At 41.5% G+C, this 16,796-nt stretch overlaps 1 protein-coding gene across 14 annotated transcripts in view; it reads right to left on the bottom strand.

Annotated features, from left to right (window-relative positions):
- Positions 1-689: 689 nt before the first annotated feature.
- Positions 690-16,796, bottom strand: part of ABI1 (abl interactor 1) — an 80,332-nt gene continuing 64,225 nt past the window's right edge. For 2 of the 14 annotated variants that reach the window (XM_035545515.2, XM_035545516.2), the window contains 7 exons: positions 16,258-16,398; positions 13,939-14,039; positions 12,696-12,776; positions 10,860-11,036; positions 7,895-7,981; positions 3,482-3,667; positions 690-1,739 (listed from right to left, as the gene is read on the bottom strand). In XM_035545515.2, coding sequence (XP_035401408.1) covers positions 1,564-1,739; positions 3,482-3,667; positions 7,895-7,981; positions 10,860-11,036; positions 12,696-12,776; positions 13,939-14,039; positions 16,258-16,398 — 949 coding nt within the window. In that variant the 3' untranslated portion in view covers positions 690-1,563. The remainder of the gene's footprint in view (positions 1,740-3,481; positions 3,668-7,894; positions 7,982-10,859; positions 11,037-12,695; positions 12,777-13,938; positions 14,040-16,257; positions 16,399-16,796) is intronic. The other 12 variants (XM_035545519.2, XM_035545517.2, XM_035545518.2 and 9 more) reach the window with 6 other exon arrangements.

Here is a 16,796-nt window from a genome sequence, read left to right as displayed (position 1 = left end):
TGGATGGGGCTTTGGGCAACCTGGTCTGGTGGGAGGCGTCCCTGCCCATGGCAGGGGGTTGGAGTTTGATTATATTTAAGGTCCCTTCCACCCCAAACCACTCTATGATGCTCTTCTATGATATGAAGGTATGTTATCGGTTGTTACTTGCCAGTAGTTAAGAAAATAAAAGGCTTGGTATTCCTAACTCGCTCCAAAATGAATGAGTCAACAGCCAGTCAAAGCTTCAACTCCATCATTGCCCATCACTCATTTATGGAGCATATTCAGTACCTTCCCCCTACAAGACTGCTTTGAAGTCCCAGACACATTCCTATGGCAGTAATTAACCGGTACTACCACATTCCTTTTCCAGGTTATTTCAGCCAAAGAATTTGTAGACCAGAGAAGTCTCACCTCTAACCATCTCTGCTTGTTAGCCCTTAATGCAAACAGCTAAGTGCCTTGCTCCACTCCCTGTTAAAAGAAGCCACATCCTGTTGCGGTTGTTTCCCCTGTGTCACATCTTGAGAGCAGCCTCGCTCTGCTCAGCTGGGCACAAAACCAAGTCCAGATACAGTTTCCACTGAGACATGTCAGTTACAGATAATGTCCGAATTACTGCATCTTGGTAACTAGATTCAACCAAGAATCCTTGCTAAAATTTATTTTGGAAGAAAAGAACTTTTAGGAGTTTGTATAATGGGTAATTCAGGTTTCATATCTAATTTATTTGCCCTCTGTCAGTGATAAAGTCATGTTACAAACATTTGCTTTTAGTACATTGCCTGGGATAACACAGCCATGGTTTTGCTACGTTAGCATTCCAAACTTCTTTGCCAAGCCAACCAACAAAGTAATGGACAAGACCTTTGGTTCACTTATATATTTATGAATGGAAAAAGTCATAATGTAAATTTACTTATTAAAAAAACTTGGGTACAAATTACACATACATAAGACCACCCATTTTTTGATTCACATGGACACCTTAGACCCAAACAACTCATTATAATAGACTTTAGTGAGAATACTCCAGGTAAAGATTACAACAATTGGAAGCATCTTGGATTTTTAAAAAAGTATATTTCAATACATAAGTTTGTATGCATGCTTTAAACAAATATAGTTCAAGAATGAGCAAAGAGTCTAAACAAAAAGTAATATGACCAGCACTAACATTAAACTTCTCATCCAGATTTTAATATGTTAGTCTAACGTAGTGTTAGTTACCATGCTGTACTGAAAAATGTAATGGCACAATCTGAATCATGGTTCATTAAATATTATACCCTACTTCCCCAGAATATTTAGGCTGGTCATAAAATTAACAATGCATAAGTAAATAAGTATAACCAGTTACAGACAGTTGCTTGTTTTACAAATTGCCATCAGGTTAAGACATACTGTCTCCAGAGACTTAGAGAGATGGACATTCAATCATACCATTAAAACAGTATGGCCTGAAGAAATGGGCACATTTTCTGAAAGTATATTAAGACAATTCTGTTAGCTTTTAGTTACCCCTTGTAAATAATCATGGTATGACTGAATACAAGACCCAACTTTGAAAAGCAAAGGATTTTAATCGGCATAGTGCATGATTGATTCGACGTAATTCCCAGGAAACAAGCCAGTTACTCGATTGCAAACTCCTTCATACCAGCCATCATCGTTCTTCTTTATCACATAAATGATTGCACCCTCCATAAACGACAGCTCATCGTCTTTGTCCTTTGTATAGTCATATATAGCAACAACTGTGGATTGAACAGAGGAAAAGTTTAGCATCACGTTAACAGCACCAGTATGAAATTCTTTTGAAGTACAATTGTATTTTGAAAAGACTAGTTTGCCATCCTGGGGCTTTCCATTCCGAATTCACAGGGTTTTCCTGATCGACATCAAGTACAGAAAGTGAAATTTCCCTTTTCTTGCAGTACTGGCTACCAGTAAGTGGGTGGTGACTGCACTGAATACGCAGTAAACCTTTTGGTGGGGAGAGGTACAGTTGGCTGGGACACGGCAAAACAGTGCATATGGACTCTTAAAAAATGAACTATGGAATAGGCGGTCCACTAAGATGGCAGTAATTTCTGGTCAGACTACCTCAAAAGCATACAGACCCCTGCACAGGGATCTCTTGATTAGGAAAGCCTAAAAAGACACCACTCTTAAAAAGGACCTACAGGAAATTTTTTTACACACTGGCCCCTACAACTGTGTAGTGAGTGCTGCAATGTGTGATTTTGTAAACTTAGCTGCTTAAGGCCCCTCTGCAGAAGTGAATGATTTCCTGCCTTTTCTACAGAGTTTCTAAGTGATGGTAAGTTTGGGCATTTCTTCTAAACGGCTGTGATGAGTGCAAGTGTTGAAGTTACTGTGGGAAAAAGTGCAAGTGAATTTACAGCAACATCCCCTATTGTATGGTACCTGCCTGGTAAATACATTACTCTTACCAACCTCCCACTTACTGTGCGTAATCAAAAAAAGCAAAGATCTCCCTAAGGAAAGGCAATGTCACCACCTCTAGTACTGGAATTAAAAGATACCACCACAAATACACAAACTGTGGACATCACAGCCACACCCTCTAAAACAGTAAATAGGAATTTACGCAGTCGGTTATATAGATCCCAAGAACCTACTACTTCACATGTAGGTAAAATAATCTTCTCAGAAACAAAATCTTCTCAGAAACCCGATGCCTTAATGCCTAGCAAATAACAATGCAGCGTGTCAGTTATTTTCACTCCATGAGGACACCCTGCACGGAGTCCAGCCAGCAGGGAAGGTGGAGCAGAGGAGTTCTGTCACTGCTGCCATGACAGGTATCTCAGACATCCCCTTTCGTACGCCCTGCAGTACCAGCCAGGTCCTGAGAAAGCTTGTGACACTGCTGTTGACAAGCTGGTCACTGTCCTAACACAGACAGCTCTATAGGCAGGAAATCAGCACCTCAATTATTCATGGGATGAAGCATTTCCTGTAGGAGTCTGTGTCTCAGCATAGTGACAGACCGCTGATCTAGACTCACTGGAAGTCCCCATGGAAGCCTCACTACATTTTATAGCTAAACGTCCACTGATCCACTCTGGCTAGCTCTCTGGTTTGATAGGACAGAGACTTCCTGGCATTTCTGCAACACTTTATAGATGATTGCCCAGCAATCCTGAGGTAGCTTCAGACACAATCCAGCAGCTCAGAAAAGATGAAAAAAAATGAAAAGCCATCCGATTCACATCTGCTTCTCATAACTGTTCTTTTTTTTTTTAATCCCTTCATTCTAGAATGCTTGAAGGTATTTCATAATCCTTCTAAAGAAGGATTATATTTTATCACATCAGGTGTAGCCACTGACAAACGACGAAAAGAATGGTTAGAGTTCCAACTTAGCAGGGAAAATGGTTGTTTTCACCAGACCCAAGCTAAGTCCTTCATCCTCTTCAGATACCATTAATCCTCCAGCACTGCAGTAACACGGAGTTGCCACACTTCTTACCTTTCTCTATATAGTTTTTAGGTGCCCAGGCAGGATCTCCATCCGCGTAGGGATCGCTGTACTGCACAACAGCAGCCTCCTCATCCTCGTAATCCACAGGGGGTGGGGGCGGAGGAGGAGGAGAGTCATCGAACATCGGCATCTCGTCGGGGGGTGGTGGGGGGGGAGGAGTCGGGCTATCAGCAACTGGAAACGTTGGGAAATTGTTTTTTTTTAAATCAAAACCAGCGTGCAGGCACAAACCAACCTGAGGCTGTAAGACTGTAAATAAAAGGGGTGGGGACGAGGACACACACAGCATGCACTATGATCCCATGCACTGATTAGAAACAGAGGCTTCGTATTAAAAGCTACGACATACAACTACGTTTGTTATTAGTGGTCAAATCTAGGTATAAATGCTACTAGAGTCGAAGCACATGCTGCAGGGCATAAGCTGACCACCAGCAGAGAGGAAAGCTTCCTGCCCCGACTTCCCCGCGCCGAGGGCTAGCAGCAGCTGTTAGCTATGGGAGGACTCCGAGCGGCACCCTCTGAGCCAGGCAGCAACAGGCCTCTGGACTGCACCAGCAGCTCAATTTTTAAACAAATCCTTTGCCTAGACAAACATTTTCATTTGTTTCCAAACACTACTGCCTTGGATTCCTTCTCTCTCAGAGCTAGCCTTAAGGGGGCAAAAAGATCTGGTGCAGATCACAAAACAGGGAAGAGACCAGAGTTTGAGATCTGACCAGGTAAGAGAAAGCCAAGTAATCCTTCTGTGGAAGGAGAGCTTTGAACAGATCCTTATCTTCCAGACTAGCTTGTGCACATCCAGGATTCATCTAATAGATGGAAAACTACAACAGGCAGCTGCTGTTCTTGGGGTTAAAGTGCTCAAGGAATGAAGTGCGTAATCTAAAATGTCAAATCCCTGCCCTGAGATTCTCCAATCAGCACAATTACAAGTTGCTTTGGGAAAGGGAAAAAGGAGAAAGGCATTATGGTACAAAGCACTCTTCAAATTAGCTCATCAAATTAATTTTCAGTTCACAGCAGCTGGCAGCAAAAGGGAGAGAGAGAGAACTCAGATGCAAGCCATCAAGTCATTCCTCTCACTGCTCACCAACTGCGGTCCACTACACATCAACCTAGGTGTAAGCACTACGAAACCAGAACTTATCGAGAAGTTACTGTTATTAAACATGGCTTTTTATACAGGAATTACAAGCAATTTGGGAGCCTGCACACTGAACACAGACATGGGTTGAAAACCCCTGCTCTAGAAAGTTTGACTAAGGGAGCAGGGCACATGCTCCAAAGGCTGGGCGCGTGCTCCCGAACACGACGCCAGTTTTAGGGAAGCTACGCTGAACTGCACGGAACGAACACCACAGTGAAGCTCCAGCTACTGCTAGTTACAGCGGCACTGAAAATTACGACGAGGGTTTGTTTGCTTTAATGCTCTTTATTCCTGCCTGGCCGCTGCTCCAGCAGTGACTAACCTCTGGGCTTCGGCCACGTGCCCCTGATGAGGGGCTTGAGCTCCGCTGCCACATCCCAGCCGTGTCAGATGGGCCGTGCTGGTACAGGGGAAGCCAAATCCCCTGCTGCAGGGGCCAGGAGCTGCCGGGGCAGCAGCCACGGCAGCCCTGGCACCCAGCCTGCGCTGTACCCCCTTGGGGAGCTGCTGCTCTTCTTCCCCTGCGGGCCCAGCTCCTCTGCAACGTGACCAGCTGGGCCACACAGCCCACAGCTCTGCATCAGCAGGCTGCCTGCCACTGTGTCAGGGATCCCTCGGCCATACAGAAGCCCATTTGTGTCTCTTGGAGACAGACTAACAAAGTCTCCAGCCAGCTGAACGCCGTGTCTTGCCTGCGTTACTGAGCAGCACTCCCAGGCAGGCTTCATTAATCCACCGCAGACACATGACAACACGATTTATAAACGGACTGGGTCTGTGCAGTCTTCTCGGCACATCTTTCACAAAATGTATTTCTACCCTTAATTTTCATCTGCAGCCAGGAAAAAAATAGTATTGAGGCAACGCTCCTTTGAGATGCTGAGAAATCCTTACCTTAATAAATGCAAAAAGTTTTATTTATTCAACAATGAGTTGCTTATTTGAAAAGAACAAAAAAGGGGAGGAAATGCAAGCGTGAAAGTGCCAGCACAGACAGACCCTAACCGAGATGCAGTGCTGAAACTGCGTGCTTCATGGGAAACGTTTACAACAATTCAACTTCACATTAAAACAAAGGGAGAAAATGGAACAGAAAATTAGACAAGTACCACCCTGTGGACATATCCCCACCTCCGGGACTTTAACCTAGATGTTTCCTGGCTCTGAGCTTAAAACAGGCAGAACCTAGAATACCACTAATCTTCCTAGGAGGTGGAAGAAAAAAAGAAAAGAAAAAAAAAAGCAAACAAACAGAAAAACACTCTAGATGAGAAAGGGTAACCGGACCAGTATTTATACAGCTCCAAATTGAAACATCTTCTCTTGTGTGTTCACATTCCTGTTCTTTAAGTGGGTACCAGCAGAGCCCTCTTTAAAGGACTGGGTGACGGTGACAGTGCAGCAGTCTACATCTGATCAGAGGTCTCTGGGCACATCAGAAAACCTCTCTGAAGAAGAAGATACCCACAGGTTGGGCACAGGGCGCAGGAAAAGAAGAATAGGCCTGGCATATTTCGTAATCCATCTGCCCTAGAAGAAATCTGAAAGACTTCCACGTAGCAGGGGATGTTGCTTTCCAAACCCACAGATCTTCACGATAAGGAAGGAACATTTTCCCATAAAAGACAAGCCTACCCACGCGTCTCCGTAACTCCACTCCATGTAGACATTTGGTAGAAAATGAGGCAGATGAAGCACACAAGGCCAAAACTCAACCACAACAGCCTCTACAGCCAGTTTTGCTGAGTGTATGCGTGGATTGCCACATGCACTCCTATCTCCAAAATGCAGCTCAAAGCCATACTCATCAGATAACTTTAAAACCCAAGGGACTATTAAAGAAGGAAAATAAACAGAACAATTCCTAGACCAGATTTCAAGCTTCAGCTCTTTTTGCTGCAATCTCATTCCCAAGTCAGCTTTATTTCTTGTTGTGACACACACAAGTAAGTCTGTCCCTTTCACCTTGGCTCTCCCAAGTGCTGTGTTATCTCCAGGAGGACAGTACTTGGAACAATTCAGAAGCAGGTGTCAATTTTCTCAAGTTTATCTGCAAGCGAAGACATTCAGCAACCTTCATCTTTAGGAGGTCTACCTCTACGCCTGGCATTTTGGAAGGGTTTGTCAACACATTTTTGTGGCATGCTATTCTACAACAACATGATTCTTAGCATTTACCTGGCATAACACCAAAACATCTTCGTTATGAATGGGAACCATAGAGATGCCTCCTATCTCTAGGGGAATGCTCAGAACATGAGCACTTAAAAGCTCGTACGGGAAGCTGGACAGCAGCACTGATCAGATCTGAGGGCCCCTAAGTACACGCTGGAGCATCACTACGTAGTTAAGAGCCTCCAAGGTTCTAGCAGACTTTGCTATGATTCCCAAACACTTTAAGAAATGTTTTATACTCATTATGTATGTTTTATATTCATTTCATGCCCTATCTACATTCCATTCACTCTTTTGTTTACTGAACTACAATTCTCCTACGACAGAGATGTCCCTGCAGCAGGAGCATGACTTTACCCCTGTGCTAGCATTCGGGACAGGAGCACTCACCTGAAATGAATCAAGCAAAAACAGTAAAAGCAGTAAAAGACCAGTGGAAAACACCTTGCAGCACAGATCATAGCCGGGAGGCATCTCTTTCACAAACCTAACTAGCAAAGCTATGCTGCAAGAAGCTCTGCAGGAAAACCTGGCTAGAGGACACAAAGAAATGGAGAATGAAAGGCTGACGAGAGGAGAAATACCTTAGGAGCTCCTCTGTAGTGGCATTAGATCATAAGACTGCACATTTTCAATTGACTGTGGAGGTTCCTAAAAACTACTGGAGGATTAGAGCCAGTGGTTATGCAGTACATATTTTGACAGTCTACATAAGCCTTTCTAATAAAAACTAATCAATTATCCCTACTGAAGAAGACTCAGGCAGGATGAATCAACATGAAATTAATATTTTTAATTAAGATACACTTCTATATTCAGACCAAGCAGATGCCACGTATTTCACGCTGTTTTTCTATAATAAATTTGCAGCTCAGATCTTAAATGGGTCAGTAATAATCATGCACGTTATAAAATATTGAAGAGTGTGCCCTTCAGCTCCAATAGCATATCGACACTAGAATGCAAGATGGTATTAGCTTCTGGAAAAGGAAACAAAAGAGAGTCTGACTTGCCAGCCATGCATGCTAGAAGAAAGTAGGCTCTACCCTTTAACAGCTCAGCTTGTCCAAACTTACTGTTTTCCTGCACCCTGGCCACGAAGCCTGTGAGAGGTATCTGTGGAGTCAACTGAGGCATAGGGGGAGGGGGTGGAGCAATAGAAACTGGTAGCAATGCACACAGCATATCGGGGGAAGTCAAAGGACACAGGGGAAAAAGGAAAAAAAAAAAGAAACAAACAAAAGCAGCCGTCAGTAACGAGGACCACAAAAAACAAAGTATGTAAAGAACAACAAGAACACACACACGGAAGAACCTTCTTCAAGCTTGTGTTTCCAACAAGGCTGAATTCGTGGCTAGCCAATTGAGGCTCACAAAGCAAAACGTGCCCGTGTCCATCTGAACAAAAAGCAGGGCGCAGGCTGCGTGTCGGGGAGCTGCGTGTGCCGAGGGGACCACTCAGCCTCACTTGGGCAGCATGCAACACGGGGCTTTCCATCATGCTGCTCACTGAGTAGTAGTTCTCTTTAAAAAGTGTGCTACCAGAAGAGGAGGTGATGCTGTAGAGGATGCTGGACTCCTCCTCTAACACAAGAGCAGGGAGCTACAGCAAATGCAGCGAAGCAGCCCTGCTGCAGAGCAAAGACGACTGCTTTACAAAGGCAACAATGGTGTCATGTCGATGCTTCGTGTCCACACAGAGTGCATCTCCCATCATTTTGCTCTGTTCAGGCTTGCGAGGGGGGCAGTGGAAAAATGTGAAAAGGGACCTTGTTGCTTGTTGGTAGGAAAACGGGTGGGTTTAGAGCTGAATGGAGCTCTATTTTAAATTATCAAGTCTTCTCTGGTTAGAGGCGCTCAGCAACTTAAGAATCTGGCAAAGGCTTCAACAGCTACCACTGGCTACACTGGTGCCCAGAGCTGCCCAGGAAGCACTCACAAGCTCATCTCCTGTGAAGTATGGACCTCCTCAGCGAGAAATGAGGTGTGAAACACAGGCACCAGTGCTCAGAGATGCTGGGCTGACAGCTGAGGAGTTGCTCTTTCCTCAACAGGTAGGAGAGAGGCATGGTGGTAGCAGGACATGCCATGTAAAGTACCAGCTCTGGTGGGACATCTCCCAGTGAAGGAGGGGGGGGGAGAACAAAGCAAACAAACCAAAAAAAAAAAAAGAAACAGAAAAAGAAACAATAGAACATAACTCATTTGTTTATACCATGCCCCTTCTCAGGAGAATTTCTCTTACACTGAAATAGAGAAGTTCCTGTGAAGGTGGGAATTCAGCAGCATAATCCAGTTGGAATCAAATTTGAAAGAGGTTCTGTACTTCCAAGTAAGCAACAGTTTTAAATAAAGCCATAACTAAGATTAATGTCTGATGAATAAAAATGAAGCATTTAGTTCATTACAAAACCAATAATCAAATCAACTGTATGGGGGAAACAATCAATAAAAGAGGGACAACAAACAGGTTTCTCACAAAATTGAAGTAAACATCTAAGAAAAAACAGAATATTTGTTAGCATGAGAAGTAAAATCTTAAAGAAACACGGAACCTAGATTTAATGTCAAGACAGTAGCATTAAAAAAATCACCAGTTACAGAAATGGAGAAAAATAGTTTAAAGTAGAAAAACACCCATCAAAATACTGTTCAAAAAAAATCTTGACAATCAGTATTTTGAAAACACCAGAGAGGCTAGACTAAGGAATAGCACCTGCATTTGAGCAAAAAATTGCTTTGGAAAACTACAACTGTTCAGAAACAGTGGTGTGCAGAGCATTCGAGGCAACTGAACTATTTCCAGGAGTAATGCCCTGTTTATTCAACAGAATACGACTGTTTGAACAGGAAGGAGTTTCTATTGCTATGGTGAATTAATTTCAGGGAACACGAGTGTGGAGGAAAATGAAGGGTCAGCGTGAGTCAGAGACAGTAGCAGGAAAATTAGAATTGGGAAAAAAGCTAGATAGGTACTGTGCCTGCATACAAAGATGCTTTTGGACAATATAATACTTGCAAACCACTGAGAAAACTCTTCACCTCAGTGTCTCAAACATTCTGTAACTATTCTTTCCTTAGGAGTAAGTATACTAACAACCAGCACTTGTCTGTAGTGAGCTTTAGCCCGAACATCTACGTTTTGTTTTAAAGAAACATCACTTTGAAGTTTAAGGAGTTGGCACACCACCAGAAGCCACTGGAGTACTATCACTCCTCTATGTATATTTGGTCAAAATTATCCTTGCTGGAGTTCTTCCTTGCTGGAAGCAGCAAGTCAGAAGTTCCTGATCTAAACCTAGCTTTCCACCAAGATTCTGTTATTCAATTCTAACCCTATTTTGCAGAGCTTTCTGCAGTCAACCTTGCTTGCCTTGCTGGGTGATTAGGCAGAAAGCTGATGACTAAAACTAGCTCAGCTGCCCACTGCATCCCACCCCTCATTCATCTCCATCTATACCACTTGTGTGGAAGCACAGAGGAGTTGTCTGCTGTAAAGAAAAGAGGCTGAACTCTTCTGTCCCTTCTTTAACAGTTAAGTTTAAAATAAAGAACAAAGGAGAAACTTGGAATCAGGAATAGGATTTGGGAATGAGACAGAGACAGGGAGAAACTATGTAATGGGAAAAGCTTGTCATAGGAGCGCTGTGCTCTGACAGCACTCTCTTGCCACTAGCCCAGTAGTGGAGGGAGTGTGCTACAAGCACGTTAGGTCTCCTGAAAAAAAAATCTGGTTTTAGTTTATGTTCCCCAAGCACACCTGAAATACTAAGTATAATGTGCCTATAATTAGATAGGCAATCATAATAATTTCTTGCCATGAGTAACAGCAAACAACTCAGAGGGGAAAAACAGTGTAATTGCATACAGTGCAATCACCGTACAACTTAAAGAGGGTTTTTCTTGTTTGTTTTTCCTTCTATTTTAGGAAAGAAAGCAATAATCTTATTGATGCTCTTCACAAATGAGTTAAAATGCCATGCATGCTTTTACAATCATTTTGCTCAAAACAGTTCGTGATTTCAGAGCTCAGAAGCTTACTTGAATTTTGAGAATAAAGAGGCCCGCCATTAACATGAGGTTGAGCAGAAAATGGGGCAGTCACAGAAGGATTCCGTCTGTATCCACCAGAAGATGCTGAAGAAGTGGTAGAGTTGTGTCGCGAGATTTGCCTGGTCATTGTGCCATACTGGGAACCAGGAGCTGAACCCGGAGCAGCTGAAAAGCATTAGCCAGAGGAACCGAGGAAAAGACTTAAGCAGAGCATTACTTGGAGCAGAATGCAGAAAACAGAAAAAGCCCAGAACATGGGAATCACTTGATTACAGACCACCAATAACTTAAGGCAGTACCAAGAGATTAATAGAAAACAAACATCCCTGTTATAATCAATAATGACAAAAAACACACAGGACATAAAATAACACTGATATAAAGGGCATTTGAGAAATGCTGGGAGAACTACTTCGACAGACTGGGTGGGACTGGAAAGTTGAACCAGCTTCCAACTTGTAAGCATATCTCAATATTCTACATGCAATACCCTTTATTAAAAAGCGCACACAAAAAAATCCACATTCTGCTCAAAGCAAATGTTTTCCATTGTGAACCAGAACTTGTCTCCAATCTAGTATCAAAAATTGCTCTAATAAAACAGTAAATTAAATGATATGAGCTTCAGACACTTGGCATGTTTGCCAATCATGTTTGCTAGTTGTGGTTTTGTACTCATGGAATTTATACTTCTACTAGATCAGAATCACCAGTGCAGGCTGACAGAAAGACATGTCACTCGCTCATCAAGATGAACGCCCATTTTTACCTTCCACATGCTTGCTGCACAAAATTCAAGGTTAATAAAAACAATTTAAGTGCTCTTTTTGCATTAACCTCTGACAGATGAAAGACTCAAACCTTGCAAACTAATGAATCTCACACGTTGAGGTCACATGGATCAATGCACAACTTTGCAATGTTTAAGTGCAAAAATTGTTTTGCAGTAGAATGTTCTGTGCTTTTAAATGCATACGTATATATCTTATAAAACCATATAAAAATATATACTGGAATGCATACACACACACACACGTACACACACAAACTGTGTGTGACTGGAAGTTTGCAGTCCTGTAGTGCCATCCACAGTCACTTTCACTTAAACACTTCAGTAAGAGAAAGTGTAACAGGTTATGTGGGTCAAAGCCTCCAAAGCTCGTCTCTTAACAAGATCAACGAATTTTGCCATCAGCCTGTGACAGGAAAGGGGTGGTGGTGTCTGTCTTTTTATACTTACTTCTTTTAAATCCATTCCTAACAGCTATATGTAATGTTTGAGGTAATTTTTCAAGAACTGTCAGCTTGTATCCTCAAGTCTTCCAGTTTGGCATCTGCCTGCTGCAGTACAGCATCAAACCCAAGCCACTGTGACAGACACTACTGCTTTCCAGTCACCTTATTCCCACAAGATAGATCACATACATCGCACATCAGCTACCATTTTTTAAGTGAGAGTGCAACCGTACTGGCTTATTTTCAACTGCAAGAGTGATACAGCAGAATACCAATACTCAAGCTGATTTGGAATTATTACAGATCAGACTAATTAGATCTCAGCTTTATTGGGAACAGAGATTCCAAGCAACTAGCAACCTTTTCCCCATACCTTGTGCATTTACCTTCAGAGGCTTTAACCACAGGAAATTAGTGGAGATTAGATTGTTTAAAGAAAAAAAAAATCACCCCAGAATCGATTTGTGTACTAAAATCATATAGCACCCACTACAAATGAAAAAACAGCTTCGCTAAGTCCATTAGGAAGAGATGATTATTGATTATGCAGCACGACTGCAATCACTTCAGCATTGACACAAGTCTCACCTATCAGACTGCCCATCGGGAGAGGTGGTGGCAGTGGTGGTGCTGGCGGGGCTCCAGGAGGAGGAGGAACAGAAATGTGTGCTAATAAAATAGTTTATATTCCCAATTAGGCCATATATTAAAATAGCAAATAAGAAAGCATGGGCACATGATAGGCTTCCCAAATAAATATGAAAATTCAACTTGAGTCAACTGATAATAGCTCAGGCCCTGATCCTACACAGGGTTCTGTATCTGCAGATCTTTATTCCCATTGATTTCAATGTATGATAGTAAGATTCATGCCTATTTGTACAACTGCAGGATCAGAAACACCTGGGAAAAAGAAAGGAAAGCCTACATGTGCATAAAAAAGTGAAGACTTGCAACCAAGGAACAACGATTTAAGAGGTGCAATAGCATAATTACATTGCACCAAAATTCTGCTATTTTCTTGTACAAATTAATTTTATGTTCTTACAAAGACACAAGTGTAAGCAAGTGTCAGAGTTGGTTTATTATCAAGATAATCCTGCAGTCTACTAATAAAGAAGGATTCTACACAATCACACAATTCATCATTATTAAAAACAGGAGAACATGCTTTTGGTGATGAGAGATCCTTCATGGCTCTCTTTTATTGCTGTCCTAGAGTATAACACTTGTTCTCCTGCCTCTCACAGTAATCTCCCTCATAGCTTAGCAACTTCAGACTGTAACAGAATAAATGACACTGGTGGATGAGCCTGAATTCTACCACTGGCAATTTTTTGGAGGTCATCTTCTGTATTTTATTTGAGGTAAAGACTTTTATTTAATTAAGAACACACACACAAAATCTTTGGCAGATGGTAAATTAGTAGACTATTTTGGAAAAAAAGATTTCCCATCAAATATGTACTGACAGTTGCTGCTGCTTCTCAGGACACTCAGAAATGCCTACTTGTAGGCAAGGCCTTTGAAAATGTACTGAAGCTTTAAAAGAACATGCTCTTCCCCTTTAGTGTCTCCTGTCCCACAACCGTCTTGTCAAAACACGGACAAAGGTGTTTTAGCCATCTGTTATTCCGCGAGTGACTGTTCTGTAAGTACTTCTGGAAAAAATTAAAACTTTAGATGTCCCTCAGCACTTGTAAGTGATTTCCTGACTATGACTGTGCTTCGGGACAGTTTCTCCTCCATTGTGTTCAGTAAAAATTCCCTCTGCAAACACATGACTGACATTACAGCCTTAAGTTAACATGGGAAGAAGAGCCCCTCATACCTGGTCCAATGGTTGGCGGTGAAGGTGTAGGCACGGCAATGGGAATGCCAATACTGCTGCTTCCACTGTTCTCTCGACTGCCACTTCCTCCACTACTACCGCTATAAAACAGAAGAACATAAAGTATTAGCACAGCATTCCTACAAAGGCCTATCAACAGTCACGTTCCTTGTGTGAACTATGCTGGCCTAACTCAATTACAGACTTAAAAATCCACTTTAAAAAAACCCTGTCTCCACCTACAATCTCATATAGCTAATCAAGTCAGGATGCATTACACTCCTAATAAATGGAATTAGCTAAGCTGATAAACATCACTACGCATAAAATGTCTAATTAAATGATTTCAGAAATAAAAAGGTAAGCAACCATACTAGTTCTAGGCAATGGAGTAACAACTGCAGGAATAGTTCAAGCGCCCTGTATTAATTAGAAGTATTAGACTGGGGCTGGAAGAGTTCATGCCTCAACTGTAAACAATTTTTTTAAATTAGTTACACTATCAGCTGAAGGAATCTTTCCTCTGCTCAGAATAGAGCTTGAGAATAAGAACTTTTTAACTGAGATCAGCCAAGATGAACCAAACTGAGCAGACAGGAAATAATTTTATGTGTAGCCAATATACCTTTCCGCATACACATACTTTTTACGTACAAAAAGTTTGTTTCTGAGATAGTCTGTAAGGTAACAGTACAGCCAGGCGGCAATTTGTCTCAGTACTGTTTACATGATATTCAAATTCATGGCCAGCAATAGAGATTTGTACAGAACATACTTCTAGTGAACTACTGAATAATGTTTCTAACACATCTTTCAGAGGCCACATCATCTCTTTTCACTGAGGGAGACAAAAAGGAATCAATCAGGGCTCAGATGGAATCTCTCCTTATTCTTATCCATGAACATTCCTTAGGCCAAGGCTTGAATCTACACGGATTAAATGGATAATACAAAGAAAACTAAGTAGTCAATATGCCTTTAAGCCAAAACACCACTTTAACCCATTCATGCTAATTAAGGAGTACTCGGTGATTTTATAGTTTATTTAAAATTCCTGAGTAGCTACAAATCAATGCTGTCAAGAGTCAAGAACAAATCATTCAAATATATCTTAAGAAAATAACACTGTTACAAAAAGAAAACCAGTGATCTGAAATGGAAGCCAAGATAATTCCTTCAAAATCAGTGTTCTGTCTGCTGAAGACCTTGATCTTGTCACCATGGTTGCGGCTGAATTTCTAACTGCAGTCTACATAAAAAAAAGATCTTGTGAGACAAGAGTTGGGAGCATTCACAGTAGCCAGCTAAACAGATTAACAAGATCTTCACTGCAACCAGATTTAGTTGTTACTTAATTCTGATAGTATTTCATGAACAACTGTGTCCAAAATTCTCTCTCAACCCCTCAATTAGAGACCTCCTGTGTTTAATTGCCTACTGGGAGTTAAAAAATAAATAAATAGGGAAGAAGCTGTCTGAAAAAACTACTGTCTTATTTTTAACTACACTGAACTCTTTTATCTGCTTTTTCCCTGCAGTTTGAAGCCTCTGATACAATCAAATTGAATAAACCAAACTTGCTCCACAGACTTGGAGAAAAATCTAGCCTTGCAATTTGAGAAGAAATTTACATATTAAAAAAGAAAAGAACAAGGTACACATGAACACCTTTCTCATCCCGAAACACACTGCTCTTTCAAAGCCTTTAAGTACGTGGAAACAACTGGCTAATGCCAATACCTGCTAGTAAGTTTAATTTTCTACTTCTATCATGCTAGCACTGATTACAAGCATTAAGTTTTAGCCAAAAGAAAGCAATCAGCTTTTTCTATCTTCATCACAGCATTTCTAAAAAAGAGAAACTTCTCTTTGCAGTTAGTGGTCTTGAAAACAACAATAAAAAAAGGTATTTTATAAAAACTAACTATATTTAGGATAAGATTAACAATGTACCTTTTAATTTAACCCAGTAGGAACCATCAACACCCCACTTCTCAACTGCATAAATTTTAAAGTTTTGCTTATTTGGGGGAAAAAAATAACACAGAACACAACAAATGAGGTCTGTGCTTATAGAATTATGTTGTTAGATATAACGAGGCTTCAGTAGAGCACAAAAACGTTTCTGTGTGTTAGAGAAGTCAAGCAATAACTACAGTGAAGTTCTGTGCATTAACGGAGTGGTAGAATAACTCACCTTTTGCCTTTTAACAAAAAAAAAAAAAAAAAGAGCACAAAAGTTCAAAGCTTTTCTGTGACTTCAGTAAGCAGCAGCATACCAGGCAGGAAAGAATTTGAGTGAGGAAAAAAATGCTCTACCTGTGTGTTCTTGGTCTCTGGTTCAAGGAAGCTGTCCTTCCTGGGCTGTGCTGGCTGCCCAGTCTGGCAGGGCTGGTCATGTAATCATTAGGAACTGTTGGCGGTTTGACTGGCTCCAGGGTTTTGTAAGGAGTATTTCGTCTGGTCAAGGAAAAAGATTTGAAGACAAAGATAAATGACCAGAAGAGCAAAAGGATAAATGCATGAAGTACTGATGCCATTTGTTTCCTTCAGTTTCTGTGTGAGACCACTGCACAGTGACCTGCATTACAGTATATTAAACAAATTCCACCAGAGAGAGGTGGGGTGAAATCACCTTCAACTCTTCTAAAGTGCTTTTACGTAGAAAGATCCACACAAGTTGGCCTAGAGCACATAAACTGATTTAAGAAGCCTAAGCTAAATTTAACACCAAAAATACCTTCGTTGAACTACATACCATACAATAGTTACACCTGCATGCTATTCCAGGGTTATCTTTTAATACACTGCATGCGACCAGTTCTTCCACAGTAACAATGTCCTCTTTCTCTTCCTCC

This window comes from Cygnus atratus, chromosome 2, assembly GCF_013377495.2.
Source record: "Cygnus atratus isolate AKBS03 ecotype Queensland, Australia chromosome 2, CAtr_DNAZoo_HiC_assembly, whole genome shotgun sequence".
In the NCBI taxonomy this organism is placed as follows: domain Eukaryota; kingdom Metazoa; phylum Chordata; class Aves; order Anseriformes; family Anatidae; genus Cygnus; species Cygnus atratus.
This window is presented reverse-complemented; position numbering and strand designations above follow the sequence as displayed.